This window comes from Bos mutus, chromosome 5, assembly GCF_027580195.1.
Source record: "Bos mutus isolate GX-2022 chromosome 5, NWIPB_WYAK_1.1, whole genome shotgun sequence".
In the NCBI taxonomy this organism is placed as follows: domain Eukaryota; kingdom Metazoa; phylum Chordata; class Mammalia; order Artiodactyla; family Bovidae; genus Bos; species Bos mutus.
The window spans coordinates 73419919-73441471 of record NC_091621.1 but is presented as its reverse complement, the minus strand read 5'-3'; the positions used below and the strand labels follow the sequence as shown (position 1 = coordinate 73441471).

The 21553-nt window shown below is 37.5% G+C and overlaps 1 protein-coding gene and 1 pseudogene across 1 annotated transcript; one reads left to right on the top strand and one right to left on the bottom strand.

Moving 5' to 3' along the window:
• Positions 1-3851: 3851 nt before the first annotated feature.
• LOC102266907 (serine/arginine-rich splicing factor 3 pseudogene) lies at positions 3852-5202 on the bottom strand (annotated as a pseudogene).
• Positions 5203-5920: 718 nt separating this feature from the next.
• On the top strand, positions 5921-19713 carry CLEC6A (C-type lectin domain containing 6A). The gene is given in 7 exon segments (XM_070370017.1): positions 5921-6099; positions 7020-7112; positions 10155-10256; positions 15269-15420; positions 17949-17974; positions 17976-18056; positions 19266-19713. Coding segments are annotated over 7 exon segments (612 nt in total). The 5' UTR covers positions 5921-6086; the 3' UTR covers positions 19411-19713.
• The last annotated feature ends 1840 nt before the right edge of the window (positions 19714-21553 follow it).

Sequence of the window (21553 nt, the reverse complement as noted above, 5' to 3'; positions counted from 1 at the left end):
TTGCCATGAAGTGATGGGACCAGATGCTGTGATCTTAATTTTCTGAATGTTGAGCTTTAAGCCAACTTGTTTATTCTCCTCTTTCACTTTCATCAAGAGGATCTTTAGTTCCTTTTTGCTTTCTGCCCTAGGGGTGGTGTCATCTGTGTATCTGAGGTTATTCATATTTCTCCTGGCAATCTTGCTTCCAGCTTGTGCTTCATCCAGCCTGGCATTTCACATGATGTACTCTGCATATAAGTTAAATAAGCAGGGTGACAATATACAGCCTTAATGTACTCCTTTCCCAATTTGCAACCAGTCTGTTCCATGTCTGCTTCTAACCATTGCTTCTTGACCTGCATACATATTTCTCAGGTGCAGGTCAGGTGATCTGGTATTCCCATCTCTTTCAGAATTTTCCACAGTTTGTTGTGATCCACACAGTCAAAGGCTTTGGCATAGTCAATAAAGCAGAAATAGGTGTTTTTCTGGAACTCTCTTACTTTTTCGATGATCCAACAGATATTAGATCCAACAGTTTATCTACTTACCTACCAAAGGACATCATGGTTGTTTCCAGTTTTTGACAACTGTGAATAAAGCTGCTGTAAACATTCACATAGACTTGGATTTGATCCCTGGGTTGGGAAGATCCTCCGGAGAAGGAAATGGCAACCCACTCCAGTGTTCTTGCCTAGGAAGTTTCATGGACAGAGGAACCTGGCGGGCTACAGTCCAAGGGGTTCCAAAAGAGTCGAGTATGGCTCAGGGACTAAACAACAATAACAAAACATTCATGTGCAGATTTTTTTTTTGTGAACATGCTTTTAGCTCATTTAGGTAAATATCTAAGAGCAGAGCACAGTTGCTGTATTTTATGTTAAGATTATGCATGGCTTTGTAAGAAACTGCCAGACTTCCAAAGAGACTATCTAATTTTGCAGACAGTAAAGAATCTGCCTGCATTACAGGCAGATTGACCTGGGTTTGATTCCTGGATCAGGAAGATCCCCTGTAGAAGGGAATGGCAACCTGCTCCAATATTCTTGCCCAGAGAATTTCATGGACAGAGGAGCCTGGTGGTCTACAGTCCATGGGATCTCAAAAGAGTCAGATGTGACTTAATGACTAAACAGCAACAACCAAAATGCAATTTGCAAGTTGAGTTCAGACCACTGTTATGTCAGTGAGTAGACATGACCACTATCCTGAAATGCGTGCAGGGGAGTGTTAAGGTGCATGTCTAACAAAGATGTTTATAAGAATGCTAATTGTAAGCTGCTTTGAGAACAGTGTTATAGCAATGAATAGAAGTGATCCACATTCTGTAATGCATGTAGTTATGTGGGCTTTTCCCATAATATTTCTTAGTTATTCTTTTAACGTCTGTGTGGGTCATTCATGATAACTCCTTTTATAACTTCTTTTTCACTTCTAATTTTGGTAATTTACGTCTTCTCTCATTCTTTTCTTCATTAACTGGCTAGGAGATTATCAATTTTGTTGATTTTTAAAATAATTTTGTTGATATTTTTTAAAGAACAAACTTTTGGTTTCCTTATCTTTATTGTTTTGCTGTTTTCAATTTCATTAATTTCTACTCTCACTTTTATTATTTATTTTTCTTCTACTTATTTTGGATTTAATTTTCTCTGTTTTTATAGTTGTCTGGGAAACAGATGGGGAAACAGTGGAAACAGTGTCAGACTTTATTTTTCTGGGCTCCAAAATCACTACAGATGGTGATTGCAGCCATGAAATTAAAAGACGCTTACTCCTGGGAAGGAAAGTTATGACCAACCTAGATAGCATATTCAAAAGCAGAGACATTACTTTGCCAACAAAGGTTCGTCTAGTCAAGGCTATGGTTTTTCCTGTGGTCAGGTATGGATGTGAGAGTTGGATTGTGAAGAAGGCTGAGCACCGAAGAATTGATGCTTTTGAACTGTGGTGTTGGAGAAGACTCTTGAGAGTCCCTTAGACTGCAAGGAGATCCAACCAGTCCATTGTGAAGGAGATCAGCCCTGGGATTTCTTTGGAAGGACTGATGCTAAAGCTGAAACTCCAGTACTTTGGCCACCTCATGCGAAGAGTTGACTCATTGGAAAAGACTCTGATGCTGGGAGGGATTGGGGGCAGGAGGAGAAGGGGACGACAGAGGATGAGATGGCTGGATGGCATCACTGACTCGATGGACGTGAGTCTGAGTGAACTCCGGGAGTTGGTGATGGACAGGGAGGCCTGGCGTGCTGCGATTCATGGGGTCGCAAAGAGTTGGACACGACTGAGCAACTGATCTGATCCGATCTGATCTGAAGGTGGAAGCTTAAGTTACTGATTTTAGGTCTTTCGTCTTTTCTGATATAGGGCTTCAATGATATAAAACTTTCCTCTAGGCATTTCTTTTGCTATAGCCCATAAATTTTGATACATTTCATTTCATTTAATTAAAATTTAAAAAACTGGGGGGAATTCCCTGGTGATTCAGTGGTTAGGACTCGACTCTTTCACTGCTGTAGGCCTGGTTTGATCCCTGGTGGGGGAATTAAAACCCTGCACGCCCTGTGGCATGGCTAAAAAAAGAAATTCTTCTCTGACTCTTGTGTCTTTTAGAGGTGTGTTGTTTATTTATTTATTTATTTTTTTGGTGTAATAAAGTTTTATTAAAGTATAAAGGAGATAGAGAAAGCTTCTGACTTAGCCATCAGAAGGGGGTAGAAAGAGTACCCTAGAGGTGTGTTGTTTAATCTCCAAGTATTTTGGGATTTTCCAGCTGTTCTTCTATTACTGACTTTTAGTTTAATACCACTGTGGACTGACAGCAGACATTGTATAATTCCCATTATTTTAAATTTGTTAAAGTGTATTTTATGGACCAGAATGTGGCCTATCTTGGTAGTATTCTATGTGAGCTGGGGACAAGTGTGTATTTTGGATAAAATATTCTATGAATGTCAATCAGATCCAATGCTGATTGATAGTGCGTCTTTTAAAATTAGAGTTTTTATTTTTGCTGGATATATACCCAGGAGTGGAAATACTGGATCATATGGTTCTACTCTTAGTTTTTTAGAGAATCTCCATACTGTTTTCCATAGTGGCTATACCAATTTACATTTTCACCAACTGTGTATGGAGTTCCCTTTTCTCCACGTTTGAGGAGAATATTCTTTTTCTGGACCATGAAATGGTTTCATCCTTGGGTTTATGTTTCTTCATCTCTAAGGGGAACTGGAAACAGATGATGACATTTTATAATCACTTCTTCTCCCATTATGACTTGTTGCATCCCAAACTAATTGGTGGGGGGAGACTTCTGTGGGTTTTTAATCCTAGTCTCAATGTCTATTTTCATTATTATTGATAACTATCCTATTACTTAAAAAGTCCTGCTGAGTTGGGACTTCCCTGGTGGTCCAGTGGTTAAGACTCTGAGCTCCCAATGTAGGAGGTATGGCTTTGATTACTGGTCCGGGAGTAAAGATCCCACATGCTGCATGGCACAGCCAGAAAAACAAACAAGCAAATCCTGCTGAGTTCAATAGTCATACATCCATGGTAGTTTTGATTTTTGTTTCTTGTATTTGTGGTTGCTCAATTGAGATTGTGGAGATATATGTAATATTAACAGAAAACTCTACATTCTGGAAACTGTATGTGAGGAAGGATCCCTAAGCCCTTGAGTAATAACAAGAAATTAATAAAGCTCACCCTTCATGTTATACCACTTCAAGCTCCTTGTTACTTAATCAAGGAGATTGTAATATATTACTAAATGTTCTTCAGTCTTGGTCTTGATGTAATAAGAATTTTTTTTTTTTTTTTTTTGTAACCAAAACTTTAATCCCAAGGATTCTCACAAAACATATTACAAATGACAGCATGAAAAAAGAATCTTGCACAGTAACTCAGTTCAGCTCTACAATGTACCCTTAAACTGGCAGGACATTTGTTATCTTGAGTAGTCTCATATTTCCAAATAAAGAACGTTACAAAGAGCTATGTATTCATATATAGCAATCACAGAATGAACTTACAACCTAAAGCAAAGGTAAACTAACTTCCTTGAAACTTCTTAGATTCTACACCAACTGGACAACCTTTTGTCCAGTGTAAAGACTAGTGGGATTTTTAAACCTCTAATCTAGTTTAAGGGTGCAGCTTTAATTTTTCCAGCTGGCTTTTGAGTTCACAGCAGCTTTTAAAAACTGCTTACTACAGCTGCATACCATATCCCAGGTATGTTGAAAAAAAAATCTTCCAATTTTTGCCAGTTTTTATTTCCATAATGTTAAACATCGTCTGGGCAGGAGTTAAGAGGTTTATTATCAGCCTATGCAAGACTAAAATTCAAAGCAAATTAAATTTTGCTTAAGGGAACATTGTAAAATAACAATTCTTGATATTACATGCCTCATATGATCCATTTCAAACCATAGAGAATTACACCTTTGTGTCACTGTTCCAACAGACAAACAAATGTGAACAGCTAAAACATTTTAAAAATGCACCAAGCTTATGAAGTCTCAAACAAAACTTGAATTTTCTGTACATACTCCTGTCAAATGAAGTTATTTCCTGTACACCACTCCTCTTGCCAACTGGTCTTCTATTTCCTTTCATTTGACCTAGATCGGCTACAAGACCTAGAGAAAGATCGGGACGGCTTGTGATTTCTCTCCCGGGACAGTGATCTCTCTCTTCTCCTATCTCTAGAAAGGGACCTGCTCCGGCTGCGGGAGAAGCTTCTCCGTCTTGGAGATCTGCGTCGAGGTGGAGGACTCCTCCTCCGATAATCATCTCGAGGGCGATGACCCCAAGAAGGAGGTGGGCCACGATTACGACTTCTCTTTTCACCATTCGATAGTTCCACTCTTTCTCGGCAGCCACAGAGTGTTCTCCCATCTAGCTCTCGGACAGCATCAGCTGCGTCTCGGGGATCTTCAAATTCAACAAAAGCAAAGCCGGGAGGGTTTCTAGCAACCCACACACTTCGGAGTGGTCCATAATAGCCAAAAGCTCGTTCCAATTCAGTCTTGTTACCATTGTTTCCAAGATTACCTACATAAACTTTACAGTCCAATGGACAGGAATCACGATGCATTTCGAGATCTTGGGTTAGAAATGCGGAGGTTCAAATCCACAGAACCTAGGTTAGGTCTTCCCGGTCCACCTCCCGCCCGGCGTTCCCGGATGCTCTCGCACACCCGGCGTCCACGAAATGGCCAATAAGAATGTTTTATCACTTTTACAGATAGATTCCAGTCTCTTTCACTTTGCAATTATATTCCTAAACAATGTCCATGGTTCTTTATATAATTTATTATATTAACCCTTACTATCTAAGTCATATCTATTCAATCAGACTTTTGCTCACTTCCTAGGACACTATTAAACACATGGGTTAAGTCTTACATAAAACTCAATGTAAAAACTGGCTTGTTGTTTAGTTGCTAAATGATGTCTGACTCTTTTGTGACCCCATGAATTGCAGCACGCCAGGCCTCCCAGTCCGTCACCAACTCCCGGAGTTCACTCAAACTCATGTCTACCAGGCTCCTCTGCCCATGGGATTTCCCAGGCAAGAATACTGGAGTGGGTTGCCATTTCCTTTTCAAGGGATCTGCCTTACCCAGGGATTATACCCAAGTCTTCTACATTGGCAGGCAGATTCTTTACCACTCGGCCACAAGGAAAGCCCCCTCAAATTGGCTAAGGACCACTGAATTAATTACATCTTACAAGTAATTTTTTAAAAGATTCCTACTCTATTCTGAGTAGGAATCAGAGAGAGAGACTTCGTGTCAGAAAGTGAACAAATGAGATTCTTGTTGAAGTTCTCATGAACAGTTTAGGCTAGGTTTCTCAGTTTCTCTTTCATTTTACCCACTATTTAAAATCACTGGAATCTATAGTCCCAACCGCGACTTCTTCTTTCAAGGTCCCCTTTATATTGGATGTCTCTTAGTCACATCAGAGTGTTCAGCAGTTCATCTCTGAGCTCTGACTTCTTTGAATGAAGCCAGAGCTCTGGGTAACATCTTCAGAGAGACAGAGAAAGAGAAAGAGGCTCTTGGGCCTTCTGAACACAGGGAGCCCACAGAATGGTGCGGGAAGGTAAGTATTCCTTTTCTCCATTCAAGAAAGAAAGGTATAAGTGTGTGATGAAACGATGAGTCATCTGGAGAGAAGAGGTAGACAACAGACAAATGGATGGGAAAGAGGTTGGACCACATTGTGGAGTCATGGAAGACTGAAAGAAAGAATAATTCCTCAGAGGCCAGGCTCACTTGAAAGTATAAGAAACCACATACCACAGAGATTTATGAGAAGTAAGAGGCAGAAATGATATTTTGAGAAAGATGGGGAAGTCAACAGATGATTATAATATTAAGAAGAGAGAAGAAGGAAATGGAAATTACCTTTGACTGAGGATGAGTTTTGCCTGGATTGTTTAAGACCTGAGAGCTGCTGCTAAGTTGCTTCAGTCATGTCCGACTCTTTGTGACCCCATGGATGGTAGTCCACCAGACTCCTCTGTCCATGGAGTTTTCCAGGCAAGAATACTCAAGTGGGTTGCCATTTTTTTCTCCAGGGGATCTTCGTGACCCAAGGATTGGACCCGTGTCTCATATCTCCTGCATTGGCAGGCGGGTTCTTCACCACTAGGTCCACCTTTGAGAGCCACTACCTGGTTATTTAATCTTGAAGGCATTTCTAAGCTCTCTCTCTATTTTTAAAAAGATACTTATTTACTTACTTGATTGTGTTAGGTCTTAGTTGAGGCATGTGGGTTCAGTTGCCCCACAGCATGTGGGATCTTATCTCTGCGGCCAGGGGTGGAACCTGTGTCTCCTGCATTGCAAGGCAGATTCTTAACCACTGGATTGCCAGGGGAGTCCCCTAAGTTCTCTTCTTATTTAAGTCTTTTAATTACTCTGAGATTCTTCATCTGATGTCTTCATTGCTCTAAGCTTCTTAGGGTCTCTTGCTTCCTGGAACTCCTGGTAACTACATCTGTCTTGCTGACTTGACAGGGAATGCAGAATCCTGCTTCCGGATGAGGCTCTGGTGTATTGCAGTACTTGGCTTAGCCCTCCTCAGTGCATGTTTCATTGTGAGCTGTGTGGGTAAGTTCAGCATTGAGGGGCTATGTCCCTTGATCCCTTCCCCATCAAGTTCTATGTAGACCCTCTAGGCAGTGATCCTCAAACTTTTTGGCACCAGACACCCACTTTGTGAAAGACAATTTTCCCACAAACTAGGGGTTAAGGTGGGCAATGGTTTTAGGATGATTCAAGCACATTACACTTATTGTGAGCTTTATTTCTGTTATTATTATTACATCAGCTCCACCTCAGATCATCAGGCATTAGATCCCAGAGATTGGGGACCCCTTCCCTAGAATATGTTCTCCTTCATGAATTAATATGTTAGCTCTTACTCGGAATGTCATGCTTTTTCTTCATTTTCCTCTCCCCTGCTCCTCCCTTTTCTCTGCTTCCTCCATGTTTTGATAACTGGTTCTTCTTCCAGATTTATTTTGCCTGGTTTTACTAGCATTTACCCAATCATGACCTCACCTAGATTGTATGTTGCTTGTCACCATCCTTGAGGACGCCATCCTCGAGGACTCCATCTTCACTCCTGGGTTCACTGTGATCATGTGTCATAAAGCCCTCTAGTGAGAGGACGGCCATAACTGCCTTTATGATCATAATACTTTACATTAGGGTCTTTGGCTTTCATGTGGGAGTCTTTCCCACTAGGAAAGGAAAAAGTTTTCAAGTGGAATATTGGAACTAGAAGAGAATAAAGTATTTCTTTCCTGTTCCCTTTGCTTCCAGTTAAATAGTTCAAGTTCATTTTGTGAGAAGTCTTAGAGGCCTTTTTGCTCTCTAACCCACAATTTAGTTCTCTATTCACTGACAAGGTGGTTAAAAATAGTTATTGAATAATCTGAGGGGGTGAAACTGTCTTCCTATGTCAAATGGGCCATATTTGAAGCTCCTTCTGACATGTAAATCAATCTTATAGTCTTCATTAAAGCACAAAGAATTATCACCAGGATTAGAATTTGCTTTACTTTACAGGGTCAAGTGCAAGAGAGAAAGGGGTTTAATGGTAGTTATTTCAGTAATCAAGAGGAAGCAGGTATTCATAACTCCAAGACATAGGCTAAGAGAGAGGTAGTAACGTTTGATAGTACAGGGTTTCAATAACAGAAGGACGAGAAGAATATGAGTGAAGAATCAAGTCAGGATCTGAAAGAGAACAGGTCTTACTCAATGTGCACACCCTGAACATAAAAGTTTATGTTCATTTGAGACATTTAAAATGACTCTAAAGGTTTAAAGGCTCCCCTTGGTTGTTATTTATCCTCTGTGTTTAAGTGTAGCTACCAGCAGTCAGAAATTTTAAAAAATACTGGAATAAACTGAAAACTCACTTCAGGATTATTAACATTAAGGAGAGCTACCATAAGACCCTGCAACCCCACTTCTGGGTATATATCTGGAGCAAAACATGATCCAAAGGATACATGTGCCCCAATGTTCATTGCAGCATTGTTTACAATAGCTAAGACATGGAACAACCTAGATGTCCATCAACAGGTGAATGGATAAAAAAGATGTGGTATATGTATACAATGGAATATTACTCAGCCATTAAAAAATCAAATAATGCCACTTGCAGGAAGATGGGTAGACCTAGATATTGTCATACTGAATGAAGTAAATCAGACAGAAAAGGAGAAATATCATATGACATCCCTTATATGTGGAATCTAAAAAAAAAAAAAAGGATACAAATGAACTTACTTGCAAAACAGAAAAAGACTCACAGACTTAGAGAATGAACTTATAGTTGCTGGATCAGGGGGTGGGGAAAGTATGGAGGAAAGAGATAGTTAGGGGGTTATGGATGGACATGTACATACTTCTATATTTAAAATGGATAACCAACAAGGAACCTACTGTATAGAACATGGAACTCTGCTCAATGTTATGTGGCAGCCTCGATGGGAGGGGAGTTTGGGGGAGAATGGATACATGTATATATACGGCTGAGTCCCTTTACTGTCCACACGAAACTATCACAACATTGTTAATTGGCTATACACCAATACAAAATAAAGAGTTAAAAAAATTGAAGAGAAGCAGATAGCCAGTGAATGAACAGTGTCTATTGATTATTGTGATCGTCACAGCTCTAGGTGATTAACTGGTATAGAAAACAGAATCTCAACTAATGAGAACATACTGTATAATAGCACAGGGAACCCTATTTAATGCTCAGGGGTGACTTGAATGGGAAGAAAGTCCAAAAGGGAGAGGATATATGTAGATGTATGGCTCATTCACTTTGCTGGACAGTAGAAATTAATACAATATTGTAAAGCAACCATACTCTTATAAAAACTAATGGCAAAAAAAAAAAAAAGAAAAGAAAACAGAATCTCTGCCCTAGAACATAGATCTTAAATTTTAATGGGGGAAAGAGTAAAAAATAAATGTGTAGGCATAAAAACAAACATGATAATGCATACAAGCAAGCAGTAAACATTTTTTTTTTAATTGGAGTATAAATGGCAACCTACTCCAGTATTCTTGCCTGGAGAATTCCATGGACAGAGGAGCCTGATGGGCTATAGTTCAGGGCATCTCAAAGAGTCGGACACGACTGAGTGACTAACACACAACACACAATTGCATTAGTTTCTGCTGTGCAACAGTGTGAATCAGCCATATGGATACATATATCCTCTCCCTCTTATGCCTCTCTTCCACGCCCCCATCCCACCCCTCTAGGTCATCACAGAGCACCCAGCTGAGCTCCCTGTGCTATATGGCAGCTTCTCACTAGCTATCCATTTTACACATGGTAGTGTAGATAAGTCAATGCTACTTTCTCAATTCGTCCCGCCCTCCCCTTCTCACCCTGTGTCCGCAAGTCATTCTCTATGTGCAGGTCTCTATTCCTGCCCTGCAAATAGGTTCATCAGTACATTTCCCCTAGATTCCATATACAATCAGCATGGTCTTTATTGAGCTGGCTTAGAAAGAAGAGAGTGGTGGCAGTTGCAGGTAAGCCAGCGTGGCACAGATTTAGAGCATAAGGCTCAATAGTGAAAAAACGGAAGGATACTAATCCTTCTTCTCCTTTTACAGTGACTTATTATTTTACACATGGCAACATTGGCAAAAGGCTGTCTGAACTGCACACACACCATTCAAATCTAACCTGCTTCAGTGAAGGGACAAGGGTGACAGGTAAGGTGTTGCAATGTTTAACTAGACTTCCCTTTTTCTTAGAGAGAGGTCAGGGTTGAGTTCAAGATTGGTTTATTCTATTAAAAAAAAATAAAGTTGCTGCGGGCTTCCCTAGTTGCTCAGATGGTAAAGAATCTGGTGAAATGTGGGAGATCTGGGTTCGATCCCTGGGTTGGGAAAGATTCCCTGGAAGAGAGCATGGCAACCCACTCCAGTATTCTTGCCTGGAGAATCCCCATGGACAGAGGCTTCTGGTGGGTTACAGTCCATGGGGTTGCAAGGAGTCGGCCATGACTGAGTGATTAAGCACAGCACAGGTCGCAAAGTTGCTGCATGGATATAATTAATGTATCTCTAAATTTCATTGTTCACATCAGGTTCTAGACTTGCCTTCAAAAAATGCCTCCTCCAGCCATGTTGACCTCAATATGTGCTACCAACATACCCTCATAATTTGCTGAAGCCCACCCTGGAAATTATTCCTAACGGTTCTTGTTTCACACTACCCTCACCCTCTACCAAATGGATAAAATATTTTTGATATCTAAGATGCCCAATTAATAATGCCCATATCAAGGCTCAGGGGAGTTCAGTGGTTAAAAAGTCCACCTGCCAAGCAGTAGATGTGGGTTTGATCCCTGATCCAGGAAGATCTCACATGCTGTGAAGCAACTAAGCTCCCGCACTACGACTATTGAGCCTGTGCTCTAGAGCTCAGGAGTGGCAACTACTGAGCCCGCACGCCACAACTGCTGAACACTGGCCTGACTCACAAAAGCCCAAGAAAGGCAAAGTGCATGTTTGCAGTGGTCATTATGACTTGACTCCTTCCAAGTAATGAGACCCAAATAGACATTAGACTCCTGCTATTTCAGGAACTAAATATTTCCTCCTCTGCTTTTATGAAGAAACTCATGAAAGGTAATGAGAGGGCAGAGGTTTCTTTGTATTTATATGAGATGTTGAAAATTCCCCCATTTTTTTGGTATTTGGCAAGAATGTAGTGCATGGGTGTGTTGAGGAGTAATTTTCCTTATTCTCCCTGACCTATGGTTTTGTTGTCACATTGGAGTTTTATTTTTTGTCAAACAGCTGTAGAGTGGCCCTTCCGGGGAGGAAAACATAAGTCTATCAGGATTGTCTTCCTCCTGACTTCTGGAGACACTCCAACCATAACTACTGAAATTTTAAAGAATACTTTTCTGGAAGCCTTTGCCTTCAGAATACTCTGAATTGAACAAAACAGATGGATATTAATTAAATTAACTCTACATTCATCTGACATAAGAGACTTCAAATTCACTCTCTAAATCTATCCAACTTAATGTTATGGCCACTCAGGGTGTTCAACACAACCAATTTAAGTTACAGATAAGCTTATGGAATGAAATTATGTTGTGTAATACCATATCATCAAATATAAATGCCCAGCTTTTAAACAATAACTTTTCAAATTGTTATGACAATGAAAAATGAAAGTTCAAACACAAAATTCCCATTTGATTGAAGTTAAAACCTAATTGAAATCCATATTGTATCTTTCCCGTTTTTTCCCCCACCCAGTCCTGGTGTTGAAATGTTCAGAGGCATGGGTAAAGTCAGAGTTTTTTCAGTGGACCTGTGCTCTGCCAAGGCCTGTCCTCTTTTTTAAAAAGATTTATTTATTTTATTTTTCGACTGTGGTGGGTCTTGGTTGCCGCACGCGGGCTTTCTCTGGTTGCAGTGCGTGGGCTCCTCACTGCGGTGGCTTCCTTTGCTGTGCAGCGCAGTCTCTTGGCGTGCAGGCTTCCGTATTAACAGTTGCAGCACACAGGCTCAGTAGTTGTGGCACATAAATTTCGAGGCTCCATGGAACGTGCAGCCTTCCTGGACCAGGGATCAGGCAGGTGTCCTTTCCATTGCCAGGCAGTCCTAACGACTGGACCACCAGGGAAGCCCGACCTGTCACATTCAAACTGTTCTGCTTGCCAAGCCCCTAAAAGGATTTCGAAAAGCAGTTATTATATCTAGAGGAGTAGAAAGGGTCTTGTGATTAAGATGGGGCACATATACGCCCATCTGGGGTAGCTGGTAAAATTCCATATCTTGACCTAAGTGGCAGTTATAAGGATGTTCAACTTTCAATAATTTGTTAATGTATATATCAATTTTATACAGTTTTCTGTCTGTAATATGTTGGGCAAAATTTTTTTTTAAATAAAAAATAAATTTGTAAATGTAAACAAAACAGATTATGTTCTCACTTACATAATTTAATTCAATGTCTATATTTTTGCATCATGTTATAGAAGCAAAAAATGGTGACCCACTCCAGTATTCTTGCCTGGATAATCTCATGGACAGAGGAGCCTGGTGGGCTACAGTCCTTGGTGTTGCGGAGTCGAACACAATTTAGCGACTGAGCACACACAGAAGCAAAGGCTTCAATTTCTGGAGCATTGTTAATATTAACGTTTAAAAAACCTGCTACGTCTTTTAAAAATGTATCTACCAGTGTCTTAATGGCATTACAGAGTGTTACCTCCACTCTCATCATGCGTTGAAAAAAAAGGAGTAACCAAGACTTCCCTGGTGGTCCAGTGGTTAAGACCCCATCTTCCAGTGCAGGGGGTGCAAGTCTGATTGGGAGTCAAAACACAAAACAGAAGCAAAAAACATAAAACAAGAGCAATATTGTAATAAAATCAGTAAAAACTTTTAAAAAGGTCCACATTAAGGAAAAGAATAACATATATTATTTAACGGTTAGATATTTTACATGATTCTTTTTCCCCCTTGGACTAATATTTACATCACACTTCCCCCATTTGCCAAAATATATAGATAAGTGTACATTAATATTTTTATTTTTTCCTTTGTTCAGAAGTTTATTCAACATTGTTATTTCAGAATATCACATCACCAATGGCAATTGTTTGTGGTAGCAGTCTGCATATTAGTTGTCACATTCATGGTGATCCATGTATAGGCCCAAACATTTTGACTGCTTCTAGCCGTTATGCTCCAATTTTATTAATGTATTTATATTCTGTGGAACACTGAGCTTTAAGTGTAATGAAATTTCTTGTGTTCAAAACATCTCAAATGTACTTTAAATATTGATAAGTTACTACTAATAAAACAAAATCCTATTGGAAGTCCATCTCTTAGTTAGATGAATGGGACTTGAAAAATGCAATCAGACAGTATCTACTTGGTTAACATTATTACTAGAATGAGAGAGAATTCAACGTCAATTCTGTTCCTGTTTTTCACTTTAGCAACACAAACTTTAGATAAGCCTTACTTACCTAAATAAGTAGATAGATAGGCATAGAATGTGCTTTGTTAGGATGTCAGTCAATTTTTTGAAAATTTTCCAGAAATCATACAGTGTTCTAGTACCAAAAATTATTTGTGATGGTCTGCTGAGAATTTGATTAGGTTATTTTTCAATGCTGTTGGGTGTTAAGAATAATAAATGGAATAATTTACAAAGTCTTGCTATTTTTCAGTCAGTAGTCATTTACTTTCTCAATTTCTGGAAAGTACACCAAAAATGTTTAGGAAGTCTTATCAAATGACTATTAATTACATCTATTTTTCAATACTTACAAAGCATTTTAATCAGTCCATTATTCTCAGTTAGGAAATGGAAATATATTAAAATCAATATGCCTTTTTGACAAATTCTTCTACTCATCACATTTTTCAGTATTTTTGTCAACCTTGGAACTGGAGATTTGTATTTAACATGTGAAAAATGTTTGCAATGTATAATTAATTGGCAAAACCAATCCGTACTATCAAAACAGTCAGTCAAATTAGACTTTTAAAATTAAAATAATCTGCTAAGGCACATTTTGAGAAGTCTTGTTAAAAGACAATTTTTAATAGTGATCAGAATATAGAATTAAGATAGATTTCTAAAGGGGGCCAATATTAAAATGATATTCATGTAGTCTATTTTATTCATTTTATAATATTATAAAATGAATTATAAGCCTTTAAATGTTTCCTCATTACTTAATATGTAATAATTTGACCATAATTAAAAAAAACACAAATAGAATAGAGCTACATATAACAATATGGATGAATTTTAGCATTATGGAATGAGAAATTAACCCAAGAAGACTACATATAATACCTTTAAGAAAGTTCAAAACCCAACAAAGTTATATTATTTAGATATACATATACATGTGCTAAAATTATATATATGTACATATAAAAGACATCAGTGGATATTTTTACAGTTAGTTGCAGATATTTTAATCTAAGGAGAGTGACAAACTGGTGCTTTGAAGGAGAAAGGGGAGAACTATTTGTTTATAGTCTTAAGTGCTTGATACTGTGTAAAAATTAGTACTAGGTAATATTTATGAATAATTATTACATCTTAAGCATTCTTTAAAGTGCTTTGTATATATTATGTGATTAACTCTCACCTTGAGTTTGGTATTGTTATTTCCATTTTAAGGATTAAAAAAATGGGTGCAAGGAGGTTATGGAATTTGCTCAAGGACATATATAATAAATGGTAGAGACAGAATTCTAATGATAAATAATTATAATTCCCACAATCATCCTGAGAATAATTATCATTATTAAAATGTTAAAAATTTGAGGCTCTGTGGGTTGCCCAAGATTATTAAGGAGAACTGGAATTCCAGACTAACTTATGTTGATAATTTGAAACTCTGAAAGAATTTGGTGCTTCTAACATATAAAGAATATGAAGAATAGGAAAAATATATTGATAGTGACTTTTTTTGGCAAAAAAAAAATCCAGAAAAATTATATGGGCAAACCTTAGTAAATATTGAGGGATTAATGTTGAATAATATTTATTTACAAGCAATTCTATGGCATCAAATTATATAATTAAGGGAACTGAAAGAAAATACATGAATTAAGAAACCTATCTTTGAAAAACGACTGCAGATCATCAGAATTTTATATGTATAGAACATGCCCTTTAAGCTTATTATTCTCATCTTAGACTCACCGTTTCCTTTCACACAATGCAGAAAAGATTTGGGGATGTTGCCCAGGTACCTGGAAGCCGTTTGGTTCCAGCTGCTACTTTATTTCTTCTGAAGAGAATTTCTGGGCTAAGAGTGAGCAGAACTGCATTGGGATGGGAGCTCACTTGGTGGTGATCAACACAGAAACAGAGCAGGTACTTTGGTTTTCTTTATTTTTCATTAAAATTTTTTTTTAATTACATTTTTTTAATTTTATTTTATTTTTAAACTTTACATAATTGTATTAGTTTTGCCAAACATCAAAATGAACCCACCACAGGTATACATTAAAATTTTTTAAAAACAGGATAACAAAACTTACCACCTTAACTCTTTTTAAGTGTACAGTTTAGTAGTGCTAACTATATTCACATTTGTATTTGTAATGTCTTATTGTTGGTTAGTCGCTCAGTCATGTCTCACTTTTTGCGACCCCATGGACTGCAGCATGCCAGGCTTCCCTGTCTGTCACCATCTCCTGGAGTTTGCTCAAACTCACGTCCATTGAGTCAGTGATGCCATCCAACCATCTCATCCTCTGTCATCCCCTTCTCCTCCAGCCTTCGATCTTTCCCAGCATCAGAGTCCTTTCTTAGAAGAGTCAGCTCTTTGCATCAGGTGACCAAAGTATTAGAGCTAATGTCTTATGGAAAAACCCAAATGAACTTTTTGACCAACTCAATAACAAGATTTAACAACTTTTTCATCTTGCCAAACCGAACTCTATACCCAGTGGACAGTGACAACCCATTTCCCCCTCCCTCCAGTCCCTGGAAACCACCCTTTTAATTTCCTTATTTATGAGTTTGACTATTAATACTTATAGATACCTCATACAAGTGTCATCATATAGTATTTTGTATTTTTGTGACTGCCTTATTTCACTTAGTGTAATATCTTCAAACTTTATCCATTTTGTAGCATGTGACAGGATTTTCCTCCTTTGTAAGCCCGAATAATATTCCAGTCTATGTATAAAACATGTATCACTTATCCATTCACATGTTTATGGACGTTTGGGATGCTCCATCACCTGGCTCTCCTGAACAATGCTGAGATAAACACAGATGATCTTTGAAATTTTGCTTTCAATTATTCTGCATATATATTCAGAAGTGGGATTGCTGGATCATATAGTAATCCTAATTTGAATTTTTCGAGGAACCACTATACTGTTTTACACAGTGGCTACACTATTTTATAGTCCCACAAAGAGCACACAAAGGTTCCAATTTCTCCATTTTATTGACAACACATTATTTTCTTTGTCTTTATTCCAGTAGTGGCCATCCTAATGGGTGTGAAATTATATTTTATTGTGACTTGATTTCCTTTTCTTTAATGATTAGCAGTATCAAGCATATTTTCATATATTTGTTGATCATTTGCATGCCTTCTTTGGAGAAATGTGTATTCAAGTATTCTCCCTATTCTAAAAGTTGAGATATCTGTGGGGTTTTTTGTTGAGCTATAGGAGTTTTATATATTCTAGATATCAATTCCTTATCAGGTATATGATTTTCAAATATTTCCCCCCATTTCACAGGTTCCCTTTACACCCTGTTGATTATCTCCTTTGATGCTCAGAAATTTTAGAATTTGATTAAGTTAGTTTATTTTTTCTTTGTTGCCTGTGATTTTGGTGTCATAGCTAAAAAATTGGCAAATCCAGTGTCTTAGAACATTTCTGTTGTGTTTTCTTTCACAATTTTTATAGTTATGGGTCTTATATTTAGGTCTTTCTTCCATTTTGAATTCTTCTTTTTTTAATGCAGTGTAAGGTAATGGTCCAAATTCATTTTTTGCTACCCCTGCTCCATTTTAGCTTCATTTGTGTGGAATATCTTTTTCCATTTGTTCACTTTCAATCTGTGTGTGTCCTTAAGACTGAAGTGAGTCTCACTGGAGTTTGCTTTTTTTTTATCCAGTTAACTACTCTATGGTCTATTGCTTCTTGTAGATAATCTCTGTAATTTTAATTATTATCTCATCTATGGGTTACCTATCTGGGCGTATGGATCTTGATTCCTCTGTATCTCTGGCCCATCTGCCAGTCACTTTGTTGTTAAGTTGTAGAAGATCTTTTGACTAGCCTGCAGGTCATTCTCATTGCCAGTTGCTCTAGAAATAGTTGTAATCCTGGTGTGCTGTGAAAGGAGGGAACTCGGGGTCTTTCTACTCTCTATCTTGGCTCCTCTTGGTCAAAACTAATAATAATTTCAGAAATTAATCGCACACTACAGTTAAAACTTAGTTAGAACTCCTTTATGTTTAACTTCTGCAAGTATTGAAATCTATTTCTTAGAGAAGTACTGCTTAGGAAAGTAGACAAACAAATTTGAATTTTGATGACCCAAATGTAATTTTACTGATAAACAATGATAAATAAGATGACAAACACACATTTGTAAAATTTATTAAACATTTAAAGCACAGAAACTGGTCTGTACATTGAAAAAGAATTGTCTCTTGGTGAAGAGAATAAATTGTCTGAGATGGGAATTCATAGAACAGCACTTTCTTCCTTCTGGGATAATGTTGGTGTTTTCAGCCATCACTCTTGTTCAGTGTGCTGTCATGACACTGTTCCTCATACCTGCATTTTCTTTTCTCCAGAGCTAGAGATAACCCTTACTTGATCCAGCCTGGAAATTTCAGTCTGTGACTCTTTTTCTTCACATAGGATTTCATTATCCAGCAGCTGAATAAAACATTTTCTGGGACTCTCAGACCCACAAGGGAATGGCAACTGGCAATGGATTGATCAGACACCTTACAAGGAAAATGTCAGGTGAGTGCAGACTCAGATTAATGAACCCTAGTGCCTTGTTTACACAAAAAAATTAGATAAATTTTGTTAGCAGCAACTATCAATGCTAATACTAATGGCCATAATTATGAAAACAAGAGTCTAACAATCATTTAGATTATGATTATCTAAATGCATGCATTATCTTACCTAAATTTCATAAAAACTTTTTTTTCAGAACTCATTTTACTGATAAGAAATAGAATAAATTGCCCAAGTTCAATAAATTAGTAAGATGAGAAAGTAGTCTCAACTCTATTTGAGTCCAAAGATGGTGCTCTTAACTGTTACTTTTGCTGCTCCTAAACAATTCAGTTAAGTATTTCTCCAACTAATAAGATTTAAACGTCTGAAGCAGTATTATGTTCAAATTCTAATAGGATAATTATATAATAATACTATTTGTTTGTGACTTTAAAAAACCTTGAATTTAATTATACATTATTACACAACCTTGTGAGCTATTTGGGGAACTTATGGTGATTCCTATCTTTGTAGATGAAGAATTTAATTACTTCCTTAAAGTCAAATGAGTCAGCAGCAGTACCAGGTCTTTTAATTTAAAAAATAATGTCCTGTCCCTTCCGTCCCACCCTACCACAGATTGTATCCCAGACTCAAGCATTCTGATACTCACTTTGTGTAGCTCCATGAGAACAGAGAGATTTAGAAATATGATAAGAGTGCATAAGTGAGAGAAGTCAGGATAAGTGGTCTGTATAGGGGAGGAAGTGAAGATCAGATTTTAAAACATTAAATCTTGCCTTGTTTCATAAAAACTTATTTTCCAGGAGAATTTTAGATTAGCAAGAGTGAAAGTATGTGTCTGCACATGTGGTTTTATTTTTAAGACTTTTTTTTTTTGATGTGGACCATTTTTAAAGTCTTTATTGAATTTGTTACAATACTGCTTATGTTTTGGTTTTTTGGTCTCAAGGCATGTGGGATTTTAGCTCCCTGACCAGGGATGGAACCTGTGCCCTCTACATTGGGAGGCAAAATATTAACCACTGAACCATCAGGGAAATCACCTGCATGTGAGCTTTTTGAGGATGGCTATATAAAGAAAAGGAGTCATCATTGGGATATTCTTTCATCCTGAACCCCAATTTTTTCAACCCTAATCCTAAGTACTTTCTAACCAATCACTCAGCATTCACTGAAGTATTTTTACCCTTTGTTTCTCCTTAGATTTTGGCACCAAAATGAACCCAACTTTTCTGCAGAGGAATGTGCTTCAGTTGTTTTCTGGGATGGGAGAGGATGGGGCTGGAATGATGTTTTCTGTGATTCTAAAAGGAAATCAATATGTGAGATGAAGAAGATTTACCTATGAGTGGAACTTTATTCAGTAATATCTTTAAAATTTAGAGCCACTGTAAAATTATAATTTCCTTTTGTAACTTACGGTAATCCTTATCATATCAGGTCATGGGGATATTCCGATGCCTTTCTCTCTTCAGTTCGTCCTCTTCTATTAACCTCTTTCCCACTAATCTTAGGATGAGCTTTCCTTAATTTTTTTATTTTGTTTAGTTTGTTATTCATTCTTTTCTTTTCTTTTTTCATACTTCTTTTCAACATTCTTTGTTCCAGATATTGTACTATTTTGTCTATTAAAAGGCTTTGTTGTTGTTTAGTTGCTAAATTGTGTCTGGCTCTTTTGCGACCCCATGGACTGTAGCCTGCCAGGTTCGTTTATCCATGGGATTTCCCAGGCAAGAATACAGAGTGGGTTGCCATTTCCTTCTCCAGGGGATCTTCCAGATCTAGGATTGAACCTGTATCTTTTGCACTGGCAGGCAGATTCTTTATGAACTTGTGTTTATCAAAACACTGTATAGTGTTTTTAAATTTAAAATTTTTGAAAACTGAGCTGGGAGAAGATATTTCAATTACTTTTAATGAGCACAGTATTAATACCAAGAACCTTAAACAACTGTAATGAAATAATTAGAAAGACAAAAATTGGGAAAAATAATTGAAAATCACTTCATGGAAGAGGAAGTACATAACCTAAAAAGCTGTATTTTTAGAGATGCTCAGCTTCACTCATAACTTGAGAACTGCAAGTCAAGATCATAGTAATATAATATTTCATACCCATTTTAATGGCAAAAACTAATAAATAAGTAATACCAAGTGTTGAAGATGTAGATAAATGAGATCTCTTACACTTTACTGATTTGAATTTATATTGGTACAACCACATTGGGAAGTACATATATCTACATTTTTCATTTATAAACATCATCCAACAAATGCTGTATTAAGAGAAATCTAGGGTCTATGAAATGTGGTTATTAAAATGAAGAGTTGTTTCGTGGGGATAACTTTAATCAGTGTGTGCCTGCTGCTGCTGCTGCTGCTAAGTCACTTCAGTCGTGTCCGACTCTGTGTGACCCCATAGAAGGCAGCCCACTAGGCTCCCCCGTCCCTGGGATTCTCCAGGCAAGAACACTGGAGTGGGTCGCCATTTCCTTCTCCAAGTGTGTGCCTGCTTAGTCTCAAAGTCATGTCTGACGTGTGACTCCATGGACTGTAGCCTGCCAGGTTCCTCTGTCCAGGGGATTTTCCAGGCAAGAATACTGGATTGAGTTGCCATTGCTTTCTCTAGGGGATCTTCTGACCTAGGGATCAAACCCACTTCTCTTACATTGGCAGACAAGTTCTTTACCTCTGAGCCACCAACTTTAATCAGTATGCTTGCATTGTTTAGGCACATATATGGTAAAAGTGAAAACAAATTGAGGGTTTGATAATCAAAGCTCAATATAATGGTGACATTTGTATGGTAGGCAGGAGGCAGGATTGGCAGAAGCACATAGACATGTTATAAAGTTCTAGCTTTTATATTGGGTAATGATATTCATATAATAAACATCAAACACAACAAAAGAAAACAAGAATGTCAAGAGGCTAGTATACTAGAAATCTCAAATTATAATGAAAATTTTTTTGTGCACCCAAAGTTTAAATATGAAAAATGATTGGAGACTCAATCAATGAGAGTTGGGGATTCTTTCTTTTTTTTTTTTAGTAAATACAGTGTGATATATTTATAAATGAGAATAACAACAATAAAAACCACGAACAGTATTTCAGAAGTTGAAAACAGTGACACTAGCAGCACTCAATACACAGCATTTTACTTTTCTTCACATTTGGAACGTTTTTTTTTAATTATATAAAGGTGAGAATATAGTATATATTAATACTAGTATATAGTATATTAATATATAGTATATTAATACTGTAATTAATAGTGTATCAATTAATTAGTATTTTATTAATTAATAGTATGTCAATTAATTAGTATTTTAATTAATATAGTGTGTTAATACTTTAATAAATGACAAAAAAGATGAGACAAACCTGTGCATTTAGAGAGCTGCTTTCAGTCCTGCCAGATCCCTGCAGAGTGAATTCCCAGCACAACCTCATTCGAGTGCGAGGACACAGAGCAGTCCTTGGTTAGA